The sequence below is a fragment of the Pagrus major genome, chromosome 8, assembly GCF_040436345.1.
Source record: "Pagrus major chromosome 8, Pma_NU_1.0".
NCBI classification, from domain to species: Eukaryota; Metazoa; Chordata; class Actinopteri; order Spariformes; family Sparidae; genus Pagrus; species Pagrus major.
The window spans coordinates 17,950,254-17,974,030 of NC_133222.1; the positions used below are offsets into that span (position 1 = coordinate 17,950,254).

At 41.3% G+C, this 23,777-nt stretch overlaps 1 protein-coding gene across 1 annotated transcript in view; it reads right to left on the reverse strand.

Moving 5' to 3' along the window:
• Positions 1 to 11,115: 11,115 nt before the first annotated feature.
• Positions 11,116 to 23,777, reverse strand: part of peak1 (pseudopodium-enriched atypical kinase 1) — a 29,016-nt gene continuing 16,354 nt past the window's right edge. The window contains exons 3-4 of the mRNA XM_073472525.1: positions 21,277 to 22,091; positions 11,116 to 15,454 (exon numbers count right to left, since the gene is read on the reverse strand). Of these exons, the coding sequence (XP_073328626.1) occupies positions 14,087 to 15,454; positions 21,277 to 22,091 (2,183 nt within the window). The 3' untranslated portion in view covers positions 11,116 to 14,086. The remainder of the gene's footprint in view (positions 15,455 to 21,276; positions 22,092 to 23,777) is intronic.

The following is a 23,777-nucleotide window of genomic DNA, read 5'->3' on the forward strand; positions in this document are numbered from 1 at the left end:
CTCTGTGCAGTTTGTGATGAGCTTACGAGGAAAAGCCTGCCGCTAATATACAGACAGGATAAAACTGCACAAACACTACCAGACAAATGGAGACTGAGGGTTTCTTTGGTTGAATTAACGACAGAATAATTACACTGAATGATGTTTTTTATCCTGATAAATAATGACGGAGCAGGTGTTATTTTCCAGAATCAGCCCGATCAAGGTTTCACACACGTGGATGCGTCACATTACAGCCACAGTCTTCAGGGTAATTAAAGAAGTTGATGAGTGTGTCCCATTTATTCCCACGCCTGGATGGACCTTTGTCATGGCGCTGATTTTTCATCACTTTTCTAATCTCGAAGTCTCGGTCTCCAGCCCTGATATTGAAGCTGAAAAGCTAAATCATGTGTGATCATTGCCCCGCACCACCACCAAGCTAACTCATTATATCTACTACTTATTAGATTAACAACCTCACAATTAGGCTGATACAGGAGAAGGAAAGCACTTAGTGCTGCAGAAACGTCTGTCAGGCTCAACTTAATGTTTTGGAAAAAAGGTTCATTCACTTTCGGTAATGTGAAAGTGGGTGGACGCCTAAATTCTCCAAAGTGGGGAAGAGCAGTATTTGAAGCCAAGGCACAGCTTTATTGATTTACTATTGAGTAACTGCAGTCACGTCCAAAGGTATTTGGACAGTCACACATTTTTTCTACAGAGCTCATACTTTCAACAGTAAAGGCAGACTATAAAATCAAATTTAGACTTGAATTCCTTTCACATTTTGTGTAAGGCCCCTTTGTGCTGGGGAGTTTGTGTTCTTCTGAAAGTGGACGCTAGTTAGCCTAGCTTGCTAACCGTAGTGCTAGCTGCCACGTCCATGTCATATCCGATGAGAATGAAATTCTTTAATTAAGTTAAAGAGTTATTATGTTCAAATTAGAGAGATTCTTCTTCACTTTTGGTGCCGGGCAAACTATTTCCCCCCTGTTTCCAGTCTTCATGCTAAGCTAACCTAACCAGCTCGAACATTTTTAACATTTCAGAAGTGACAGCAGTATCAATCATCTCATCAGCATAGCATTTCGCAAAATGTGGAACTGTCGCTTTAAGAAAACTCTCAATAAATCAGCCAGTTTTATATGTTGCCAACACTGTTCGATGCCTGACAACTTCTGGGAGTCTCAATCTCATAAATATGATTCATCTTGCGATGCTTTATTTTATGATTCTCTCTCCAGCCTCCAGCTGCGTTTCGCGGCATCTCCGAGAGAAGTGAGCTGTATTTGGCAGCAAACTGCTCTGACCACGGGCGTTCTCCGTAAAATGAGGCAATCCATTACGTGATCTGTTCTGGAGATATTAGCTGTGATACATTAAGGTGCAAGCCGGCATTCAAGCTTAGGAAAGACCATTTTGATAATGGCAGAGGGCCTGCAGGTGTTACAGTAGACTCACACATGTCTCCAGTGTTAAGTGCTCTCAGTTTTCTTAATTTAATAACACTTTTCTTCCCAGGAGTTCAACTGGGACACAAGGAGAGGTAGGTGGTTAGTGTGTGTGTGTGTGTGTGTGTGTGTGTGTAGAGGCTGGGGGAAGCCCATGACAGAGCGAGAAAGAGAGCTGGTGTTAAACGAATGGCTGAGATGATTGCGAGTGCTGGTGGAGGAATTGAATTCTGAGCAGGTCGTATTTCAGCCCGGCGAGGAGGAGGCAAGATTCCCAGTGACATGCACGCACACACACACATGCACGCACACACACACAAGCTACTTCACACAGGCCTCCAGCATTATTAGAAAGCTGCGGGGAACAAACTCAAAGACTTTGAGTGTGAGATTGTGTTAACAAGATTGAATTTCTCTGAGTTTGAAATGTTTAAAGCAAAGCTGGGTGTCTTTTTTTTTTTTTTTTTTGGAGTGAACATTCCTCTTTTGGATCCTGAGTATGTTTTGTCGTTTTAAAATCTCCTCCCACACATCTCTTAACTGTTAATTGATGCAGAAAGCTTTCCAGGTAATCACAGCATAAGATGGAACCGAGAGAGGAAGCCAAGAGGGAGATCATTAATCAGTATGGGATGGGAGGCTTCAGGGGGAAACAGTAAAGAAGAGAGAAGGACAGTCAGCCAACTTTAGTGACAGTACAACAGGAAAACATCTGCAACACTTTATCATACGAACACGAGTGTAAAGCAACATGCTGCAGCTTTTGCAGGTGTGTTACCTTTTAAAGCAACGCAAAGTCTACTCTCAACGCCCGGTCGCCGGTTGTGTTATAATGTCTGAGCATTTTTTTTCAACAGCCTTCATTTATTCCTCGATTACAGTCACACCTGGAGGCTGCTCAGTACAACAACAGTCTGATCGGCCAGTTGGGTATGAGGGCCTTGCTCAAGGGCACCTCGAGGGAGGGGCAAGCGCTGCCTTACACTTTCCCGAACCACATCAATCCTGCCGGTTAACCGGATTGGACCGGAGACCCTCCATCCACAAGCCCACCTCTCTAACCATTAAGCCACCACTGCCCCTGAACAAACAGAGTGATGAAATCTTGTCCCATTTGAATCAGGGCTGTCTCATTACCAGATTTTCACCACGCGATTATCGCAGCCTAACGACTTCACGATAACGATATTATCACGAAAACAAAATGCTAGCAATCAAACCGATCTTTAACTTTTTTTTTTTTTCATTTTTCAGTTTTTTAATATCACGGTTATCATGAATATCGTGATAACATCCCTTATAAGTAGTAGCTTTTTAAAGGCCTAAAGTGGTAAAACCATCCAATATTTCATCATTAACAGCAAAAAATGAGGGGCATCCCGGTGGTCTAGAGGGTTAAAGCACCCTCAGTGAGCTGCAACCACCACCAGTTGGACGAGGGCAGGGATCTGAGTGTCGTGTCATTCATCATCGCCTCTCCACCATCGCCTCTGCAAAGTGTTTGAATCGACAGCACATAAAATCAGGACTACCGCTGATCAAACTTTGTCAAAAGTAACAAAACATGCAGCTGAATCCTTGGATTGTCGATTTGCACTGATCTCTGATCACACACTCCATGATTTAACTCTAACGTTCAACAAAATTAGATATCGGAGGGAAAAAATGTACTATTTTGGTATTTGTACCAGAACTCAGGAGTTGAAATTGAAGCGTACAGTGAAGCCAGTTTGATCTACTACCCCCAAAATCACAAATTCTCATCAACGACCTGTTCACACTTTGCACAACATTACTCTCAAAGCAAAGGGGCACCCAGTCTAACATGGTTCTCCTCAGTATTCAAGGCATAAAGATCAATATCAGCTACAAAAAGCAGCGTTGACTCCCTTCTCCTGACTTTTACCTGCCCTCACTTTGCACCACATCCCCTCAGCTGCTCATCAAACCCCGCACTAAGTTTTTTCAAGGCCACAGTTTGCAGCCGGAGTTGAGCAGAGTGGTGCTGAGCGGACAGCTCCCGCTGCTCGGGGCTGCCATTTGTTTTCCCTCCTGTAACCCCTGGAGCCACCGAGGGCTGCTGCGAGCATCAATTCACATCAATATTTGGGTCGACTGAGAGAAAAGAGAGGGATGCCGTGCCAGAGCAGCCTGCTGCCATCCCGTCTGCTGCTGCTGATGATGATGATGATGGTGCGTTCACAAGCGCAGCTAAAGCCTCACACGCTTTTAAATTAATCCCCTTACTGTCAACAAAGAAGCAGAGAGAGGGGGAGAGAGAAAAGACGCATGCAAGTCCCAAGTCTCGCCATGATGCATGTTGCGTTTTGTGCACAGGAGCGCAGCGCCTTGTGGCCAAATGGCCTGAGTGAGCACGCATTTCTTACCCGGAGTTTTCTTTTGGTGCAGTAGGGAAGAAGGAGGAGGAGGAAGAGGAGGAGAAGGAGGAGGAGGAGGAGGATGGCACACCAACTCCACCGCTCTCCCTTCTTCAGGCGCCTCTTTCCATCCAATGACACCGGTGCCGGTCCGGTCTGTGTATCCCGGGGTGGTTGGTGGTGGAGGAGGAGGAGGAGGGGAGGGAAACGGCGTTCACACTCCTCCCGTCTCAGCGCATCTGAACGCTTTCAGCCAGCTGGAGGAGGGAGAGGAGCAGAGGGACGAGGAAGAGGAGGAGAAGAAAGAGGAGGAGGAGGAGGAGGGTTTATCTTCCACTCGGAGGTGTCCGTGTGTTGGTGCTGCTGCTCGCTGGAGTCTGGAAAGCTGCTGTCAGAGGCATTCTTGTGTGCGCCGCAGCTCAGCTCCGACCGACCGACTGCAGACAGAAAGTCCCACCCCTGCAGCGAAACTTCCACCGCCGGGCCGCTCAATAACACGACCACCGCCTCCTCCTCCAGGGCTCCACAGCAGCAGCAGCAGCACTGAGGAGCACCTGCACACACACACACACACATGCACACACACGCACGCACACACACACACAACCTGGTGTTATGCAACAGTGGGGAGACTGGGATGGAGGGTGTGCGAGCGCACCTCAGGGACACCCAAACTTTTCAAGTGAACCTGACGCCCACAGAAACCCTCCTGACCCCCCCCGATTCTCTCTGTCCCAAGAACAATCCTCCTCCTCCTCCTCCTTCTCCCCTTCTTCATCATCAGCTGTTAGGGATGATTCAGTGTGAAATTACATAACTGTGTTTACAGGAGGTGGGCAGAGTGCAGCGATGAGACCTTTGATGGCGAAACACTCGCTTTTTTTTATATAAAGTCTAATCAAATTAAAGAGGCATCAAACGTCTCATCAACCTGCCAGACAGCACTTGAGTGGTTAAGTAAGAATTGAAGGTGCCACTTTCTAATAAAGCACACTTTATGTTAATAAGTCACTTTGGATTGCCAAGTTGTGTTTCCTCATCCTACTGCCACTTCTTTGTTGGCAATCCCAAAGCTCTTAAAGGTGCACTTAAGTAGTTTTGGGAAGAAGAGAAATGATTTTTTATGTCTAAACAAACTAAATAACTGAATAAACAAACTGACCTTAAAGGACTTTGTTTATATGTGGCGGACCCTGCCACCTTTCTAGCTTCACACAGTGTTCTGGGGACCTTATTTTCCTCTGAGAACGACTTGTTTGTTCAGTTATGGAAAAAATAAATATCTCCCAGTTTGTATTGTTGCCTCATTAATACTGTAAATATTAAAAGTCTGAGTGTGAATTTCTTCTCCAAAACTACATAGTGCCCCTTTAATTACTACAGCTGTTTAAAGTGTTAATAAATGATTTATTAGCTATCAATAAAGCCAGTAGTTCTCATTTATTCTGAAATCCCTTCATCTTATTCGAGTAATTTCAGCCAAGTCTCCAGGATAAAATGTTGGCAGTTAACATTTCTACAAATCACTGATTTGTACGTGTCATACTTAATATGATTGATTGATTGAGTGTTTTTATATTCACATCATGCACATGTGCCCAACCCTCATGGACTTATAAAACACCAATAATACAGTTGCAGCGGTCAAACAGTTCATTTCACTCCAAAATTCATCATTCAATCATTCTGCAGCTCGGTCTTCAACGAAACATTCGGCCTTCTCTCCCGAGCTTGACAAAGAAAACCTGCTACAAAAAAGTTTCCCTTCCTGAAACTCAGCTCAAGTTTTTCATCCAACCAAAAGAAGTCAGCACAAAATGGAGGACATTTTGGCCAAAAGTAAGTCCCTGACATCATCACAGACAGTGACAGTCTCAATTTCACCTAGCTCACACGACAAACAAAGTCTGTCCTCCTCTGTCGTGGTACTCAACCTGCCGGTCTCCCAGGGTGATGGTAACGGTCCTGAACGTAACTGCGCACATAAGGATCTTTGCCTTTTGTTTAAATCACACTTCACATACGGTTCTACAGTATAACAGTCATTTATGAGACAGTAAGTTTGTCATTTTTGCTTAGACCACATATCAACAGACCATGTTTCTTTATACATGAGAGACATCATACTGACATATGTACAAAACATACTACGGGGTGACACGGCATCAGACGAATAACAAATAAGACACAGGTGAACACAGAAAATTGTGGGAAATCACACAAAGGCAGGAAATGAAAAGCAACACACGACACATGAGGGCAAAACTTCAAAATAAAACAGGAAACCACAGAAACACAAACTGAACCATGACACTGCTTGGCTACAAACAGTTTTGCATATTAAGCGTCTGATCAGCTGATGATGATGATGCACCCGGCTGAATAAGTGAGTGTACTCTTCAACCTGCTGTTATTATTTTGCCTGTCTTCTATGAAACCTACTGTACCTCTACCTGCATCTTCAACACATCTGTCCGCATTTATCAATAAGCTGTAAGACACGCTGCTGACAAAAATGTAAATACAATCTAGCAAACAGTTCATCTGCAACATCTGTCAGAAGAAGAGGACAAGATGTGTCTGTACACAACAAGGAGTATGTCCTCCTTAATGCATCACTCTGATTCTCACGTCTTCGCCAACATGTTGACAGAAACATCTTCTTTAATCCATACTTTACTGAATATGGCTCCGTGTAGCACTTATAGATATAGCGTGACCTGGATGATTGAGAATCTTCACCAACATGCTTCATGATCCCCTGCAGGGACCCCTGGAGGTGCCCTGACCCCTGGCTTGACCTGCCTTGACCTCATTCAACTTGATTATTGGTCAAGAAATGAATCATGACAGGTAATAAACCTACTGGAGCATCACTCTGGATCCATACTGATGAACATGAGGATAACTGCCAACAGGAAATACTCATCCTGGAAGAGATTCCCAACACCAACACTGTAAATGCACTTTAGTAAAGTAAATATTCGTATTTTTCCTACTTCTCTATAAGAGGGTCAGGTAGATAAAGTAATCATTGATTAGTAACTAGGCATTACAGCAAGTAATGCGCTCTGGAAACATTTATTCTTGATTATTTCCTTCTTAAATGGTGCCTGTGGAGAATCCTGATCTTTGTTCTCAGCTGTGATATTGAACGGTGGATGAGGACGGAAAAACAATCAGAACTTAATGAGATCAAAAGTCAGTTTTGTTTGCAAACTGCAGCACTTGAAGCAACATGAATTACACTTAATCCGTAAGGAGTAAAGTAATAGAGCATCCTAATACTCCAAATGCAGTTGGCTGTATAACGGAGGAGAGTGGATGGATTTCCTTTCCTCATTTTCAGTCACAAAGATGAGAGACAGCTGAGTATGAGATAAGAGTATAATCTCAGTCTGGACGGGATTCATCTCATCTGACTGGTTCATGCGAAATCACAGTTTCATCAGCAGAAAATCCTTCTGCGGCTTTCATGTTCTTATTCATACAGCATGTTTTCACAGCCACACCAAACTGAGCAAGGCATAAATAAAAGTAGTAAACATCATAACAGTCGGATTATTGGAGGTTTAACAGCAGGAGGAAGCTGCATTCCTGTGTGTCTTTGCCTTTTGAATGTCTCCATCTGGTGGTGGAGTTGCTGCAATGACATTGGCACGGAAGTACTTCATGTTCCGATAAAAAGAAGTACATAACGCCTCTTTAGTGAGTCTGTGCATGACTCAGAAATATGTTGCCAAGTTCAGTGTTTCAGTGGGCCCAAACACTAGTTTTAAGCCACTTGACCATCTATTATAAAAGACGAACAAGACAAAATAAATGCCAGTGCATTAGTAAGAAGTGGTATATGATTATTATTGTGGATATTTTTGACCCTACACTTTACCCGCAGCCAGTAAATACTACTCGTAAGTCCCCTTTATTGTGTTATAGTATAATACATTGCTAATAACCTCATACAGTCCTGTCACCTTACTTAATAGACTACATTCCAGCTTCTCCAATGTAAGGATTTGATGCTTTTCTCTGTTTTACAGTATTGTAAACTGAATATCTTTGACTTTCAAAGCAAGACATTAACAAATGTCACCTGAGGCTCTAGGGAATGTTGATGACTAGCCCTTAATCTATTAACCTGTTAAGAACTAGCCCATATTTTGTGTCTGTGCTCGATAATTAACAGAGTGTATCTCTGCAACATTTGAAAAATCAAGGTATCATAATAAAGGGAACACTTGAAATATTTGTTTAGATGTGTACGTATAAGTTTATATGTCACCGGGTCCGAGTAAATTTTGAAAAAAATGACAATTTTAGAATGAATACCCCTGAGGAATGATGCAGCTGCAGCTCCAAATCTCTAGAAAGCCATAGCAAAACATCTGAACATTACCTCTGCCAATGCTTTTTTCGCTAATAAGGTTAATCAGAACAAAATTAGAGAGGTTTTAGTACAGAGCACTCGGGCATAATTTCCAAAATGTGCCCACATTGGCACATTTTGGCACCATCTGTGTAATAACTTTTTAATTTGGTGCAGTTCATGTTAGGTAATAGTAAATGCAATGCATTGAATTTCATGTATTATTTGAAATACACAAACTGTATACAACCCTGAAATACTAACTAAAGCTCACATAGTCTTGTTATAGTGTATTATTGATGTTAGAAATAAGAAATTATTCCATTTACATTTCTACTACTAATCACATTTCTAGTGATTCTATTTCTATATGTATATACAGTATAAAGCTGTCACATATAGTTTTAATGCACATGAGTTTACAGTTATTTTCATATTTAAGTACTTTTCATATTTTACTTTATACATTTTATTCTTATTTACTCTTATGTCTTATTATTTTTCTTTATTTATATCTTCTTTATCTCTATTGTGTGATAGTTATTTTCTAAAAGGAGCAACTGTATAGAACCCAATTTCCCCCACGGGGATTAATAAAGTATTTCTAATTTCATAAACTTTGAATTATAATCTGTTATGATACTTCAGTGCAGCTATGAGTGTGTTTCTCGACGGCTAAAGTTACGGTAGTTATCACGTGCCGTGTAACCCTGGACTTTCAACTCAAATTCACATTTGCATGGAGGTATAATGCATTATAAATACTAAACATATTATACATTATGTCTACTACTTATACTTTTTAAACCTTTAAATAAGATGTCATGCATGATTGCAAACATTTATAGAGTTTTGAGTCCTCATCAATGCATTATAATGTTGGTAACATTTAAATAACATATAATCAAAGGAAAAAGTATAGTAAATTAAACCTTAGTTAAAAGTAAATTCACTGCCAGCAACAATGAAATGCTTTATAAAACATTTATTCAGCAATTATTTAATTTTAAGTTGCATCTGATGTTTTTTTATACTTTATAAATGGTTAATAAACACTGTGTAGTTCATCTGTAAACGTTATATGGATGGCCTTTACAAAGTTAATAAACCTTTACAATTGCTTAATAAACTGTTAAATAACTATTAATTCAAGTATGATTAACTCCCCATTCTATTTCTTTAAGATGCTGAAAAAAAACTTCACTCATCAATAGTGAACTGTGAGGAAATGTGCTGTGGGGCTGCTGTTTGGCGCTATAACTAAATCAGTGCGTCTTTGAATCTTATATCTTTAAATCTAATATTCTGAAAAACATCGATCCATGCAGACAGAAACATCAGACTTCATCATGAGGGATTTAATTAATAACTTCAGAACTCTCTAACTCTATCTTTAAGAAACATGAGCTCCTCTGAGATAAAGTGAAAAAACTAATTCAAACACTCAGATCGCAGGTTTCTCTTGAGTTTAAAAGATTTGGTTCATGTTCCAAACCCCAGAAGATTAATATGTTTCCAGTTTTAGTATGGTCACTTTAAATAATTTACAGGCTCATTAGCAGCCCAAGGCTTGAGGACAGTTCTTATTTTGCTGGGAGAAAAAAGTGATGCTGCACCATCAGTTTCACAGCACATGCTACTCTTAATCCTACAATCTAACTCAAGTTCGTATTGAAAATATTTAAATTATTTATTTATATTTAAAAAGGCGTAAAATCAGTCTTTAATTTTGATCTACTCGAGTACAGTGAAACTTTTTAATCACTGACCATACTCCTTCCTTTTTGTCCAGTAGAGCAGCAATCATTAATTGATTAAGCCATCATTTACACATGCATGCGAGATGGTGGGAGGGATACAAAATTGATGCAGCAATAAAATGCGATACTTTTTTCAGGACAGACGTCTCATCTTATCTGTGCAGACATGCTATGTTGTTAGCTTTTCTAGCTTCGTGCACACCCAGGCTTTCTCTGCTGTGACCAAATTAGAGTTTCTATCTCCAGTTAGATAGCAGAACCCAATTTTCGAGTCACCCATGTAGAAAAGAAGAAGACAAAAAAGCCACCGAAGATATACAGTAAATAGATCATCATCCACTGGCCCGTTTGTGCGATCGTGCATTGGGCTGAGTAGTTTGTTAAGTTTGTTGTTTTATGTTCCAAAATGCAAATGTTACTTTTGTTAACATCACGGCTTATATTAGTATTCATCATCTTTGTGCCGGCTTGTAGCTGTTACCGTTAATGAAGTGGGTATTGCAAGTCTTGAGTGTGCTCTAGCAAATGACGTAGCATAACTTGACCAAGCAGAAGCACAATGTTGTATAACATATGTATAATAACAGTGTTTGACCAACAGACCAAGTGATTAAAAAAGGCGTGAAGAAAAGAAAGAGGTGAAGAGAGCTGCCTTGGAAAAAAAAAGGAAAGGAGTCGTGCATGTGTGGTGACGCAGTGAGGAGGGAGGGGGATGCGGTACTCCATCTTCAGGTTTTTCAGCTTGGTGCTGATTTGTTTGATGGTCCTGTCGTATCCCACAGAAGACCACAGTGCAAGGAGACAGGCTTTCTCCTCCTCGGACCTTGGATTTGGTGAAAATCTTTGGTTAGCAAAGTTTTGGTGCCAATCTGGAGCCGGTTTTTACTGGCTGGGAGACAGTTCTTTGGCTGTCGTAACACAAAGAACTGGTTCCAGAGTAGGCACTGGCAAAGGAAGCAATCTGAAGACATCATTTTGGGTTCTGGGAAAATGTGATGAGCATTTTTCCACTTTTTTTGGACATGTTATAAACTAAAGGATTATTCCGGATAATATTTGGCAGATTAATCACTAATAAAATTAGTACTACTACTGTCCAGTCACAATAAATTCTAGTTTTTCTCCCTTGGAGGGTAAAATCAAGCACTCCACAACATCAATAACACATTGGCACAGAGTGTGTATATATAAAAACATATATTTATTGTTCTGTTACTGTTGGTTAACTTGATCAACAATAAATGGCGGCAGGCCAGGAGACATACTGTACACATATTACTAGAAAGCCTAAGAGAGCTTCTGTTTTTCAGTTCAGTGGCAAAGAACAATGCAAAGAGAAAGAACAGAGCAAAGAGAGAAAATACACAATATTCGCTGCAGGCCGCACAGTTGATGAATGTATTAATGGTGCGTTCAAAGGTCATCCTTCAGCCTCTGTTCAAAGTGGTTCATCTCCTAAGCAGATAACTTTACAAGAGGGGTAAAAATACTGTACATTGTTCTGTATATTAATGCTCCTTATCATGTGGCTTGAAGATTAAAAGATCTTTTTTCATTAATCCTTTTTTTTTTTTTTTTTAGGACAGTGATAACTACTCACCGTTTTCTTCCCCCAAAACAAGCGAGGTTGAAGAAAGTCAAGTAAAGCTTTAAAACATGAATAAATGATATTTAGACTCTTTAAAGACAGAAATAGAGGTGCTCCGTACTCGACAAAATAGTGTGTGGATTAAAATAGATAAAGGTTATATATATTTATACTATATATACTATATAAAGGCTTAAATCTCTAGACACAAGGACAGCCACCAGTGCTGTCCACACACATTCCTTTAGTACACAAACCCTTTAAAACGCAGCAACAAACTCACACCTGCTTTGTCTCATTTTCACTCCATGGACCATTAAGTCTTGTATTGTACATCTGCAGCAAAAAGATCACAGGATCCTGATCCCAAAAGTACATTTTTTCCCCCAGTGACAAGCTGAACTGCTGTAGTTTACAGATATGAAAAAACAAACTGAACCAGAGCAAATCAGAGTAAACTTTTGAAAGCCTTTTTGCAGTGTCAGTTTGAAAACATCGTCCGCCCGGATCCTGTATCAAGGGAACATACTGCAGGAGACAGAAGTACACAGAGTCGTGTTTGGTTCTGAGTTAAAAGATGTGTTGGAACATCATAACCGCAAATAAACCCATGTCTAAATGTTTACAGTTTCTTATTGTTTTAATAGGGAAGATGAGGCTTGTGTTCATATAGTACGTCCACTAGCTGATTGATACTGATCAATAAAGCAGAATAAATCCTTAGAGTGACAAGCAGAGCATCAATGCAGGGTCTGCCATCCTATTGGCAGGATGAGAACAAAGAGGACGGGGAAACAAGGCAGAGGAATGGAAGCAAGTCTCAGTGGTTGAGTTTCTCTTCAAGGCTGTGGTTGATTATTACATAAAAGAGTGAAACAAAGTGGTTCAGTTGGAAGATGAGTGTGTTTCTGAAGCCGTCAGATCAGAGACCAGGTCCAAATGTCCGTTCCAGTCCAGGCAAACCTTTACATTCCACACGCTGCAAAACAATTCAAATCCAGTTCCCCAAACTCACAGGAACTTTTCTCAGTCTCTCTGCATCATCGCGTCCTCGGCCTCCATCGAGGAGTGCCGACGTTCAGACTGAATGTGCAAATGTCATCCGTAACGCAGAATCGTTCCAAAACAACTTGACAAAAACAACACAATAGACAAAGAAGAACTTTTTTGCAGTCCCTGAAACATCCCCGTCTCCCAGTTCTTTACATCGAACTTGACTTTGTTTCTTAAATTGTAGGATTTAACTGAAATGAATCAGTTTATGTGCCACAAAACTAATGGAAGAGAGGATTAGTAAAAGACTGCATAATGTCATAAAAATGTTCATAAGCTGTTACCTCCAAAGGAAACAACAAAGATACTAATTGCACATACTCCGACAGGAAACCAAACCATCAGCCAGGGCAGTTGTGTCCCATTTTAACGTTTATAACCTGTTACTGTAACTGTGCTCAAAGCCCTGTGCAAAAGTGTAGTCTTGTATGATACAACATCATTTAATGGTGTAACTTCTGTTAAATTCAACTCCAGACTGGTTTTGACATTTTACTGATTTGAAGTCTCAGCTGTACAAACCAATAATACATCTAGTTAGTGTAATCATGTCTGACTGCAGTTTGTAGTAAACTTGTAAAGATATCTGAACTCTCTAAACTGACTCTTTGTGGCAGATCTTTGGCTTCAGTGGTAAAACATCACTTTTGCATCAGTCTAGTTATAAAATAAAATATTTCACCGTGATTAGATTTGATTTTGAAGGACAAATCCATCAACGGTTAGAGAGTTTGTTCTGACTGTTCCTTTTTTTCTTCATTCCCTAAATTTCTCCTTTTAGTCTTTTGAAGAATGAACTGTTACTTAAAATCCAACACTATGTAATAGTGTGAGTTAAATCAACATCTCTGATACTTTCTGAAGCTCTCTCTCCAGAAACTGAGGACATTAAGGGAATCTTTAAATGTCTGATGAAACGTTTTTATAGAATATTTATGCGTAACACTTTCTCAAATGTATTCCATTTGACAACGGCTCAAATGAATCCCTCAGACATCCGTCATGCAAATCATATCGAATATAAAGCTGTCACAATTCTGTAGTCTTACAGAAACTGGCTGAAAAAACCCCATAAAAATATAAAAAATTTCCTCACACATGTCGTAACACACACGAGATGTGAGAAACTTAAGAAACTGAAGATGAACTGGACCGAAAAGAGATGTCTGAAAAGTCACTGCCAACTTCTAATGTTTCAGTTTGTCTTGGACTGGATTTGACAGCCGCTTCATCTGCTGGACTCTGAACCATCCCGCTGTTGTTAATGAGTGCTAAGAATAACCCTGATCATGAAGCCTGGCCTGTTAGATGGGAACACAGCCTCTCGCTCTGTGGATTGATTCGCCCATGAACGAAACACAGACATTGCACAACCAGCTGTTTAGTTTTAGGTGAGCACTGTGGCTGCTGCAACAACAAAGCTGACTATTAGCTCACATCACACATTAGCGTCGGCAGACACAGGGGAAGTTGGATCTGTTGCCATAGTAACAGCTGGATAGAGGAACTCAAAGTGGTTGTGACTGAGTCATGTGGAGGGTGTGTGCTTGATGAGTTTGGTTCTGTGCTGCGTGTGCTGGCTGGCTCTGGTTCTGAGGATGTGGCTGCGGCTGTTGCAGGATGTGCACCACCCGGCTCAGGGTGTCCGTGGTGGCAAATGCCAGGTATTGGCAGCACAGCCAGTCCTCCAGGCTGACGCCGCAAGCCGTGTCCATTGAGCGCTCGGCAAACTTGATCATCATCAGAGTCCGCTTCAGGTCCAGCCAGTTCTGGAGGGTGGCCTCACGCTGGCTGGATGTGGCCCCTGACATGGGGCCTGAGCTGCTGCAGCCGAGCGCCTGGAACAAGTCCTCACGAGGGCCCCAGAGCAGACACTGCAGGCAGGCCCGGGCCTCGGACATGCGAATCCTTTCAGAGGGGTTGACGGTGAGCAGTAACCTGGCCAGCTGCTGCAGACCCTGTGAATAGAGCGATCTGACAGGCAGCGGTGGCAGGTCCGCCCAGGTGTACTCCCGCTCCTTCAGCTCCGGTGTCTCCTCGAATGGGTTTGGCCGGTGAAGCATCTCATAGATGAGAATGCCTGTCTGGAACTCGTCACACTTGCGGTACTGAGTCGCTGTGACAATTTCGGGTGCCAGGCGTGACTGGTCGCGCAGCGTGCCAGGGTCAGCAGCCATGAGAGTGCTCTTCTGTTTGGCTTGGGAGAAGTTGCTGATGATGAGGCGGGCGGGGCAGGTGGCGTTGGCGGCAGCAGCAGCAGCACTGGCAGAGGTTGCACCAGAACTGCTGCTGCTGCTGTTGTTGTTGGGCTCAAGAATGTCCAGATTCCAGGGGTTGCCAGGATGGCAGTGGACCAGCAGCAGGTTTTCCAGCCGCAGGTCACAGTGGGTCACATGGTAAGGTTTCATGTGTTCCAGGCCGGAGCACAGCTGCAGCAGCAGGAGACACACCTGACGCTCGTACAGCTCCGGGTTATGAGTGTGTCGTGCCACGCCCTCCCGGACAAAGTCCGCCACCGTCTGGAAGGGCACCTCACGTGTGATGACCACCACTCGACTCTTCAAGCGGCCTGCAGTGTTCATGTGACCTGCTGTTGGGGTTTCATCTAATTTACCATTCGAAGCTTTGGAGTCTGTTGTCTTGGTTTCAGTCTTAATCTCTTTCTCTTTCTCCTTCAGCCCATTCACATCTTCTTCCTCATCCTCTTCCTCTTCTTCCTCATCTTCTTCCTCTTCCCAGGGCAGCAGGCGGGTGGGGACATCGGCCAGGAAGTGTCCACAGTCTTGCTGGATGTTGAAGTTGACGGCCAGGCTCTGTCTCACTGCAAGGCTGTGGAAAAACTGCTGCTGGGTCTCCTTCACTTTGCTCCGACAGATCTGGAGAAAGATGAGAAAGAGGATATAAGAAACCTCATACCATGAAGCAATTTGCAACTTCTATTTGTATGCCATAATACCTTTATTGCTACAAAGGGTAAGTCTGGTGATGTTCTGTACTTCTTTTTTATTTTCAACAGATCCTACTAATAAGTATTGTATGTATATTTAAAGCCTGATATGTCTTATTCATACGTGCCATAGTGCTCCATTGTTGTTCTTTTTACTTTTTAACTATTCCCTTTACTTTCAACATGGAAACTGTGTTTCATTTTGATTCAGTCCAGCATACACTATTACCAAACAAATGTTTGTTACTGTTTCTGTTACTACCAAGTTTTAAAAAGTCCCCATCTAGTCCTGTCCGAGTAGCGTATGCTAAAGACCAAAGTACCCAGATGCATTGGGAAAATATTCATCTTGTTTAAAAAACAAGCCATATATTTGAGTTCTGTGGTAAAGATTTACTCTCCAGTAAGGATAAATAGCTTTGTGGCTGAGCCACAGACATAGGAGGGAAGTCTCAGAGCACTGAGGGGCAGTTTGCTTTTTTGAAACTAGGTCGTTCAGTGTGTTGCCTCGCCACGTTTGAAATCTAAAGTTTTTGTTTTGCTCTGAACAGCCACATTTGAAGGCTAGGCCGAGAGCCGGCTGTCAGAGAGAGAGAGTGTATGTGCACGCGCATTTTCAAACAGTCTCTCCTGGAAGACATTCAAAGTGTAGCACTAAGTTGCTCACATAAAAAGGGACAGAAATAGTTGTGTAAACAATGAAAAATGTGAGCGAGACAAGGGAGATCAAAACCTGCATCATTTCTCACCTCAGCACAGCTGAGGCACAGCTCATGGTGTCAAATGTGTTACTTTTGGGGCATCAGTTTTGGAAAGTTACAGAACTGGTCGGACATACACTAACCCTAATCCTAACCTAAATTTCACCCTAACATACCCAAAAAGACCAAAAAAAATTACTGTCCTGACAAATTCTCATCAAAATGCATTGCTTTATGGCCTGCTCTTTTTCATTCACATGGTTGAAATGTCACTAACTTTTAGATGATGAAAGCTGATGTTTGAAACTTTATTTACTTCAGTGTTCATCTTTTAAGACTTTTGAAATCCCTATAAATTTTCCACTGTTAGATATTTATGGACTTCTTTTCATTTTAATGAAATAAAATAAAACCAGACAAGCAACAGAAACTGTCCTCGACTGCTGTGGGAGACTTTTAGCCAAACAGCAACCTTCAGCAACACTGGCACAAACTAAACCATTTTAGCAGAGAATGCACAGGAGGACTCAAACATCAAATGTGTTTTCTGTGTCAAAACTCCCTGTCCTCTCTCGAACATTGCAGCTGAAGGCGTTAATGATATATAGAGCAGTGAGAAGAAGAGAGAAAGACTGCAGGCTGTCACAGACAGCAGTGATAGCGCGTCTCTGACTGTTAAACCACAGTAGCAGCCTCTGTAAGCTCTCTGTCTTTCGGCACTTTGATCATCGCACAGACAAGAGAAGCAGAATCAAGGATATGATCGGTCTCTGCACACGTCACAACATTCACTAAAGTACCAACAATGGGAGAGAAGTCATGACACATTACTGAGATATTTTTGGTGGAAAGTCCAGTTTAACTTTCATTCATATTAACTGTATGAGTTATCTGTTTTAACTATAATATTTGCAGACACCACCAACATCAGTTCATCATTTCAATAACTAAAAAATGATTGAAAATTATGTCTCAGTTCAGACAAAGAATCTGTTGGGGCAGAAAAAATTTAATAAAATAAATAAAAACAAAAATAAATTCTTGTCACAGTGTGTATTATCTAAAATGTTTGATGTCATGTATTGTAAATGCTGGCATCACCTGTCTGTGATTTCATCAGTATTCTTTTAAGGTGCACTGCAATTTTATTTGCTTCTATATGAAAATGTCATCATGCAAAAGAAGGTGATGAATTCCTGCACACGGTGGCAGCTATGTATAATAAAAATGCAATTTGTTTATCAGTTGGGAATAAAAAACAAATGTTGGACATGCTGACTCTTAAGTGCTGCATGTCTTGGAAAAACAAAAAATGCAATTTAATATTTCTTAAAAATCTTGGATTAAAGTTTTTATATAATAACTCGATCTAGAGTTGGGCTCTACAGCTCTATAGGATTTCTATAATGATATACATGAGAATATTTACTAATTTACTAATTTTTATGCAACTGAATTACATTTTTGTCCACTACATGAACCCACTCTGAATGGCATAAAATCAAACTACTAATGATCACTGGCTCTGACTCTCTCTTTCAAGTGAGCAACTCTTGACATAAATCCTGACATGGCATATGTATGAAAGATAACATAAAACTGAAACCAAATTATTAAGTAAATGTGATGAACTGCATTCCACTGTATTATATCAGAAAAAAGCTATTAATAGGTGTAAAACAAAAAGTTGTTTTGTTCATTTTTAAAGGGTAACTGCACACCCAGATTCTGCAAGCTCCCTCATCCCAATGTGACGCTGGGGTCAAGAAGAAACTACTGTTTTGTAGCTGAACTACTGTAGCAACTCAGAGAGGTTAATGTTAAAATAATGAATACTATCATCATAATATCATCACAATAAGAGTCAACTAAAAGACAATAATAATAATGAATTATCGCCCTGCTGTATATCACATAAAGAATGTGTCTTTTTGACCTCTGTGTTTGAGCAGCATGAACATGTCTTCAGTAAGACAGTGTGTGTGTGTGTGTGTGTGTGTGTGTGTGTGTGTGTGTGTGTGTGTGTGTGTGTGTGTGTGTGTGTGGGTGTATGTTCTTTTATTACTGCTACTACCTCCATCAATTCACTTTATTACTTCCATTAAGGCAGACTTTAACCTTGGTGGTGCTTGGCATAATTTATGCACTATTTATTGGGTTGTGATGAAGAACTCTGCAGCAGTGTGTTCCCTTTCATTCCCACTGTGTAACTCTTTAGGAATGTGCATGTTCACTGGTTTAGACATGTTGGCTCTCACACTACAACTGCCTACTGATCTTTCTTTAAAAACATACTTGTAAAGTTGCTGGTTGCGACACAATTACAGGAAGTTAATTTTCTTTATTATTCCCTCTTCTTTCCTTAAAGCTGACATTTCAGAGATACTTTAAGGCTTTAAAGCACACACACTCACTTGGTAAATTCCTCTGAGAGTCAAGAATTCATGCAGACATGCTCAAGGTGGATTATGAATAATTAGCACTGCATTAAAAATATCACAGCATGTAAAATCTAATTTGCAGGAGGACCAACTACACTTACGGGGGTTAAGGAAGGCAGGAGCTCAACTGGGCCACATTAAAATGGAGAGTTGGGGAAAGTTTAATTGGGCCTGTTCTCTTCTTCTGTTCCTGGTTGCCTTATTTATGGATGAGCATCTTAAAAAAACAAGACTTTATCATGAGCTTGCTGCTAATATGAAGGCAAAGCTTTGAAGTGCCGTGGAGAACAGAGAGTTTCATATTCTGTGAATAATGCGACCTTCATCCATATCTGCTTTGTGTTTAAGCTTCAGAACTCTTCCGGAAAGCTCTGCCCCCGACACCACCACTCTCTCTTTGCTCGCAAATACACTCTGTACTACAAGAAGGCAGGACTGCAACCCCTACCGACTTTATATATATATATATATATATATATATATATATATATATATATATATATATATATATATATATATATATATATATATATATATATATTAAAAAACCCTTATGCATGCACACACAGGTTTCATTGCATATATATATATATACATACACATATTAAAAAACCCTTATGCATATATATAGATATATAGATATATATATATATATATATATATATATATATATATACATATACATATTAAAAAACCCTTATGCATGCACACACAGGTTTCATTGCACAAGGTCGTGCCCTGAAGGCTCAAAGTTTAAGTGCCAAAATTTCAGCACAAACACCGTCCTCCGCCTTGGCTGAGGGAGTGGGAGGAGATTCCTCAACATAAAAACAAAGTACAAAGGATTTCATAAATCTACTGCAAGGACAGAAATCACCAGACTCCAGATTTGTCTAAAAACACATCTTGATGCAGGGGGAATGCAAATCAAGAACTCGAAAAAAAAAAAAAAAAACACACACACTAATGAACTCAAACTAACAAGATGCAAAAAGGGTACTGTATGAATCCTCAGTATGAACTGAAAACTTTGAATAGTTTGTTTGGAAAGTGGGACAAACTAGCTTCAGTTAGTATTTCAGGATCAAACACAGTATGAGTATTTCAAACAAATACTTGTAATTCAATGCAATGTATTACTTAACATAAACACTAAATTTAAACATATTTAGGGCCAAATTAGATTCTAGATTTTTAGACTCAACCAATTCAAGGAATGTAATCATACAACAGACAGATCAAACAGTGTCGGATGGAACTATTTTCATTATTTATAGGGGTGGCTCTGGGTCAAAAGGTAAAGTGGTCATCCATCAGTCGAAGGGTCAGTGCTTTGATTCCCAGCCCCTGCACTCTACATGTCCAAGTGTCCTTGGGCAAGATACTGAACCCAAATTTGCTGCCAGTGGCTCTTCAACTGGTGTGTGAGTGCGTATGAGTGGTTATCGCTCCTTAAAATCAGGTGGCACCTTGCGTGGAAGCCTCTGCCACCAGTGTATGGATGTTTGTGTGAACGGGTGAATGCTGACTTGTGTTCTAAAGCACTTTGAGAGGTTGCTAAGACTAGAAAAGCGCTATATAATTACAATCCATTTTACCATTTAATCTGCTAATTAGTTCCTTGATAAATAGAAAAGTGATTTTTCATCACAATTTCCCAGAGCTTCAGGTGACATCTCTAAATGTCTTGCTTTATTCAACGAACATTTCAAAACTAGTTTACAGTTTAATAAAACAAAGAAAGGAGAAGCTGGAACAAGACAATGCACAGCTTTTTTGCTTAAAAAATACCTGATTAATCAATCATCAAAATATTTCCTTCCTCTACTAATAATTTTTTTTCTAAATGTCTTATCAACTTATTGTTGTGGCTTAACAGCAATCCATTAAGATATTTCACCTGAATTAGAGGAAAAATTTCCCACCTTTTTAGTTGGATAACCAATCGCTGTTGATGAACATAGTCAATTGAAGCAATAAATTCCTCAGTGCTTGCTAAATTTGATATAGAAAGCGAAATGTACAGGGATGCATTTACGCCAAAATGTATTCTCCTTCAAGACATCCTCTGCCTTTATATGTTGGGATGCGCATTGTCACTTTGAGAAATGTAGCTAGTTTACGAGCAAGAGAACAACTTTTGTTTATGAGCAGCAGCATGCCCCCTAGCTATCCAGAGGCTAGATCCAAACTGAAATAGCTTGTAGTTCTTCCCTAACACCAATCAGATTTTTTCAGCAGGAGAACGCAGCTTTCTAGGTCCATATAGCGCACACTGAGGATTTTATTGCTTCAGTTAACTACATTTACCATCCACATTAATTGGACAGCCACAATAAAACTGGCAAATTTAGGTGTTAATAGGCTTGTATTACCTTTTCTAGACACATCATGTTGTGTTAAATGAATTAAACTTAGTAGGGGAAGTAAACATGAGACTGAATAAAGATAAAAGTGGTACATTTTCAGTAAACTGTAGAGGAAGCAGCATGTTTAATGCTTAATATTCCCCTGGCCAGTGGGCACTGTGCATCACACTGGAAGGGGGCAATCTGAGCATTTTCATTTGGCAGAACAAACTGATTTATAAACAGAGCCAGATATCTCACCTTGATGGCATAGTTGACCAGTGGGTCCTTTGCGTAGGAGGCAGTGTAGTATACAGCATCCCCAGCCTCACAGCAGGGCTTCCCAGTGGTCAGTCTGAAGTGGGACCAGCTGTCAGTGCCAAATCTCAAGTGATCCTTTTGACCAGCCATGAAACGGTCCTCGCACTTTGTTGCCAGCTTTCGCAGTGTGTCTGTGTGGAGCCCCCGGATCCTTCCCACCACCTCATCCCAGCTGTCTAAGCCCCTGTACAGAGCAGGTCTATGGGATTTGGAGGCTCCTCCTCCAACAGCAGCACCCCGACCTGCTGTACGACCCCTTCCAGCCAAAGACTCTGTACTCGGGTAGACCCTCCTCTCTCTGCCCGTGGTGGCACTGGTTGCAGCAGGTGAAGCAATGAGGGAGGACATGCTGTTTGTTGGCCGGCCCTTGTTGGTGGCTGTGGCGACTGATGGCCTCTCCAGGGAGTCACCGCTCTCGTGGTCGTGGGCTCGATGAGGCTCTGAGCTGAGAGAGGAGCTCTGACTAGCTGTCTCCCAGGTGGAGTCCAAGTCGTAGAGAGGATTGGCCACACTCAAGTTGGTGCCCCCTGGTTTAGCCTCAGCTCGAGGTCTCATGGCTCCCTGGGCTAGCTCTTTGCCTGCAAGGCTGGGTTCAGTGCTGGAGCGAGGCACAGCCTTCTTTGGTAGTGGTGGAGGTGTGGCTTTAGGAGCTGGCTGCTCAGCAAGGCTGTCCAGGTCGATGGAGGCCAAGGTATCGTTGGATGCTTTGATGTTCCGTGGCTGTTTCAGTGGGATCATGTTGGCTCTGGATTGACCTGGAGGAAAGGAAAGATAAGATATTGCATTAATCAATGAAAGTGTTAACACCACTGAACCATATCCAACTGGGTGGAGAGCATAAGTGAGAGAGTTTCAAACAGCAGGAAAGACAGCTTGTAAAATGACTGTATAATGTGACATCAGGACATTGCACACAATTGCATTTACGATTATCAACTCAGGCAGTCTGCATTGCTAGAAAGTAACTTGTTTTATTGCAGGTTCTACTTAAAAAGGGCACAGAAATATGTCTTACACCTCAGTTTATACCAGGAAAAATGAAAATTGCAAAAAATTAATCTCTCTAAGGATTAGCTACTTGTTGCTATTCCCAGGACAATTCAGATTCTTATACTCTTTCATCAATTTTCCTCTGCGCTTGTGTTATGATTCAGGACTTGAAAGGTCATTTTTGTGGTTTTAGCTGCCCAGCCTGATTCGAATGGTCTGATAAAAGGGACCTGTGAAAGATAAAACAACATAAAAGAGCAGGTATTCGTTTGTCAGCTGTTTGGAATTCTGATTTGAGTTTCTCAAAGTATAAAAATGACACCTGAAATTCAATTATTCTGCACTCTTTCACCACCATCATCCCCAGAGCTCCTTGTATCTCCAACATGGCATTTCCAGTCACCCACTGGCACGCTGCCTCTCATGAGGACCCGAGGCTGACACGAGGTTGTGTGCTGCGGCACGTGAGGAAACTGGTGCCTCTGAGGTGAATTCAAGCCAGAGAGCAGGACAGCTGGGCACAAGTCGTCCCTCCAACCATCCAGCTGCCCAGCTCAATCTGCGGTTCTGTGCTGCAGTGAGGCTTAAAGAGGCAGCATGGAGTCATCAGCGGCACAATGTGACCTTATTTTCTGGGATGGTGGTGGGAGGGAATTGGAGGGTTGAGGGGTTGATTGGACTCCCTCGATGTTCTCTGGAGTTGAGGACCACAGAGGCAGACGGGTCAGAGACACGTGTCTGATAAGATGAAAGGAACAAAGGAGTCGTGCTGCTTGCATAATGGGAATAAAAGAGCCTGGTAGTTTTAAATGAGTGGATGTACAAGGTCACAGACGACCCTACTGTGCGGCTTCCAACTCATCAGGGAATACCCCAATTTCCTAGATGATCAAGATGAGAGGCTGAGAGGCTGAGTGTTATAAGATGATCTCTTTCAAAGTCACAACTTTTGCCAAATGACTGATGAATGTCCCCACAGTAAAGTAATCTACTTGAACAAACCGTTTCTCTTTGCACAGTACAAATGTTACTGCTGCTACTGATTGCAAATTCGCGTTAGACGGTATGAGTAACTCGTCACGTGTGCGTCTCTCTGCCATCAGCTGAGGAAAGCAGAAGCCTTAAGAAAGAGCAGTCAGGACGAAGTAAATGAGTCTCGGTAATCCTCTCTGGAACGGGTGTATTTAATGTGTTCCTCCACCAATCTGCAGTAATCCATCCAAGAAAACAACCGTCTCCCTCGGCCACTCGTAGGGATCTTCTATTTCAGCAATGTGGCCGAGATGTAACTAAATTACATAAGACTGACTCAGTCTGTGACAAATGATAAAACAACCTGCATGGAAGGATTTAAAACCTCATATGGTTTATATGAACATATGGCCTTACAACACAAACAACCTGAAATCACGGTTGTAGCTAATTAGAATTTACTCTCCTAAATACGTGCC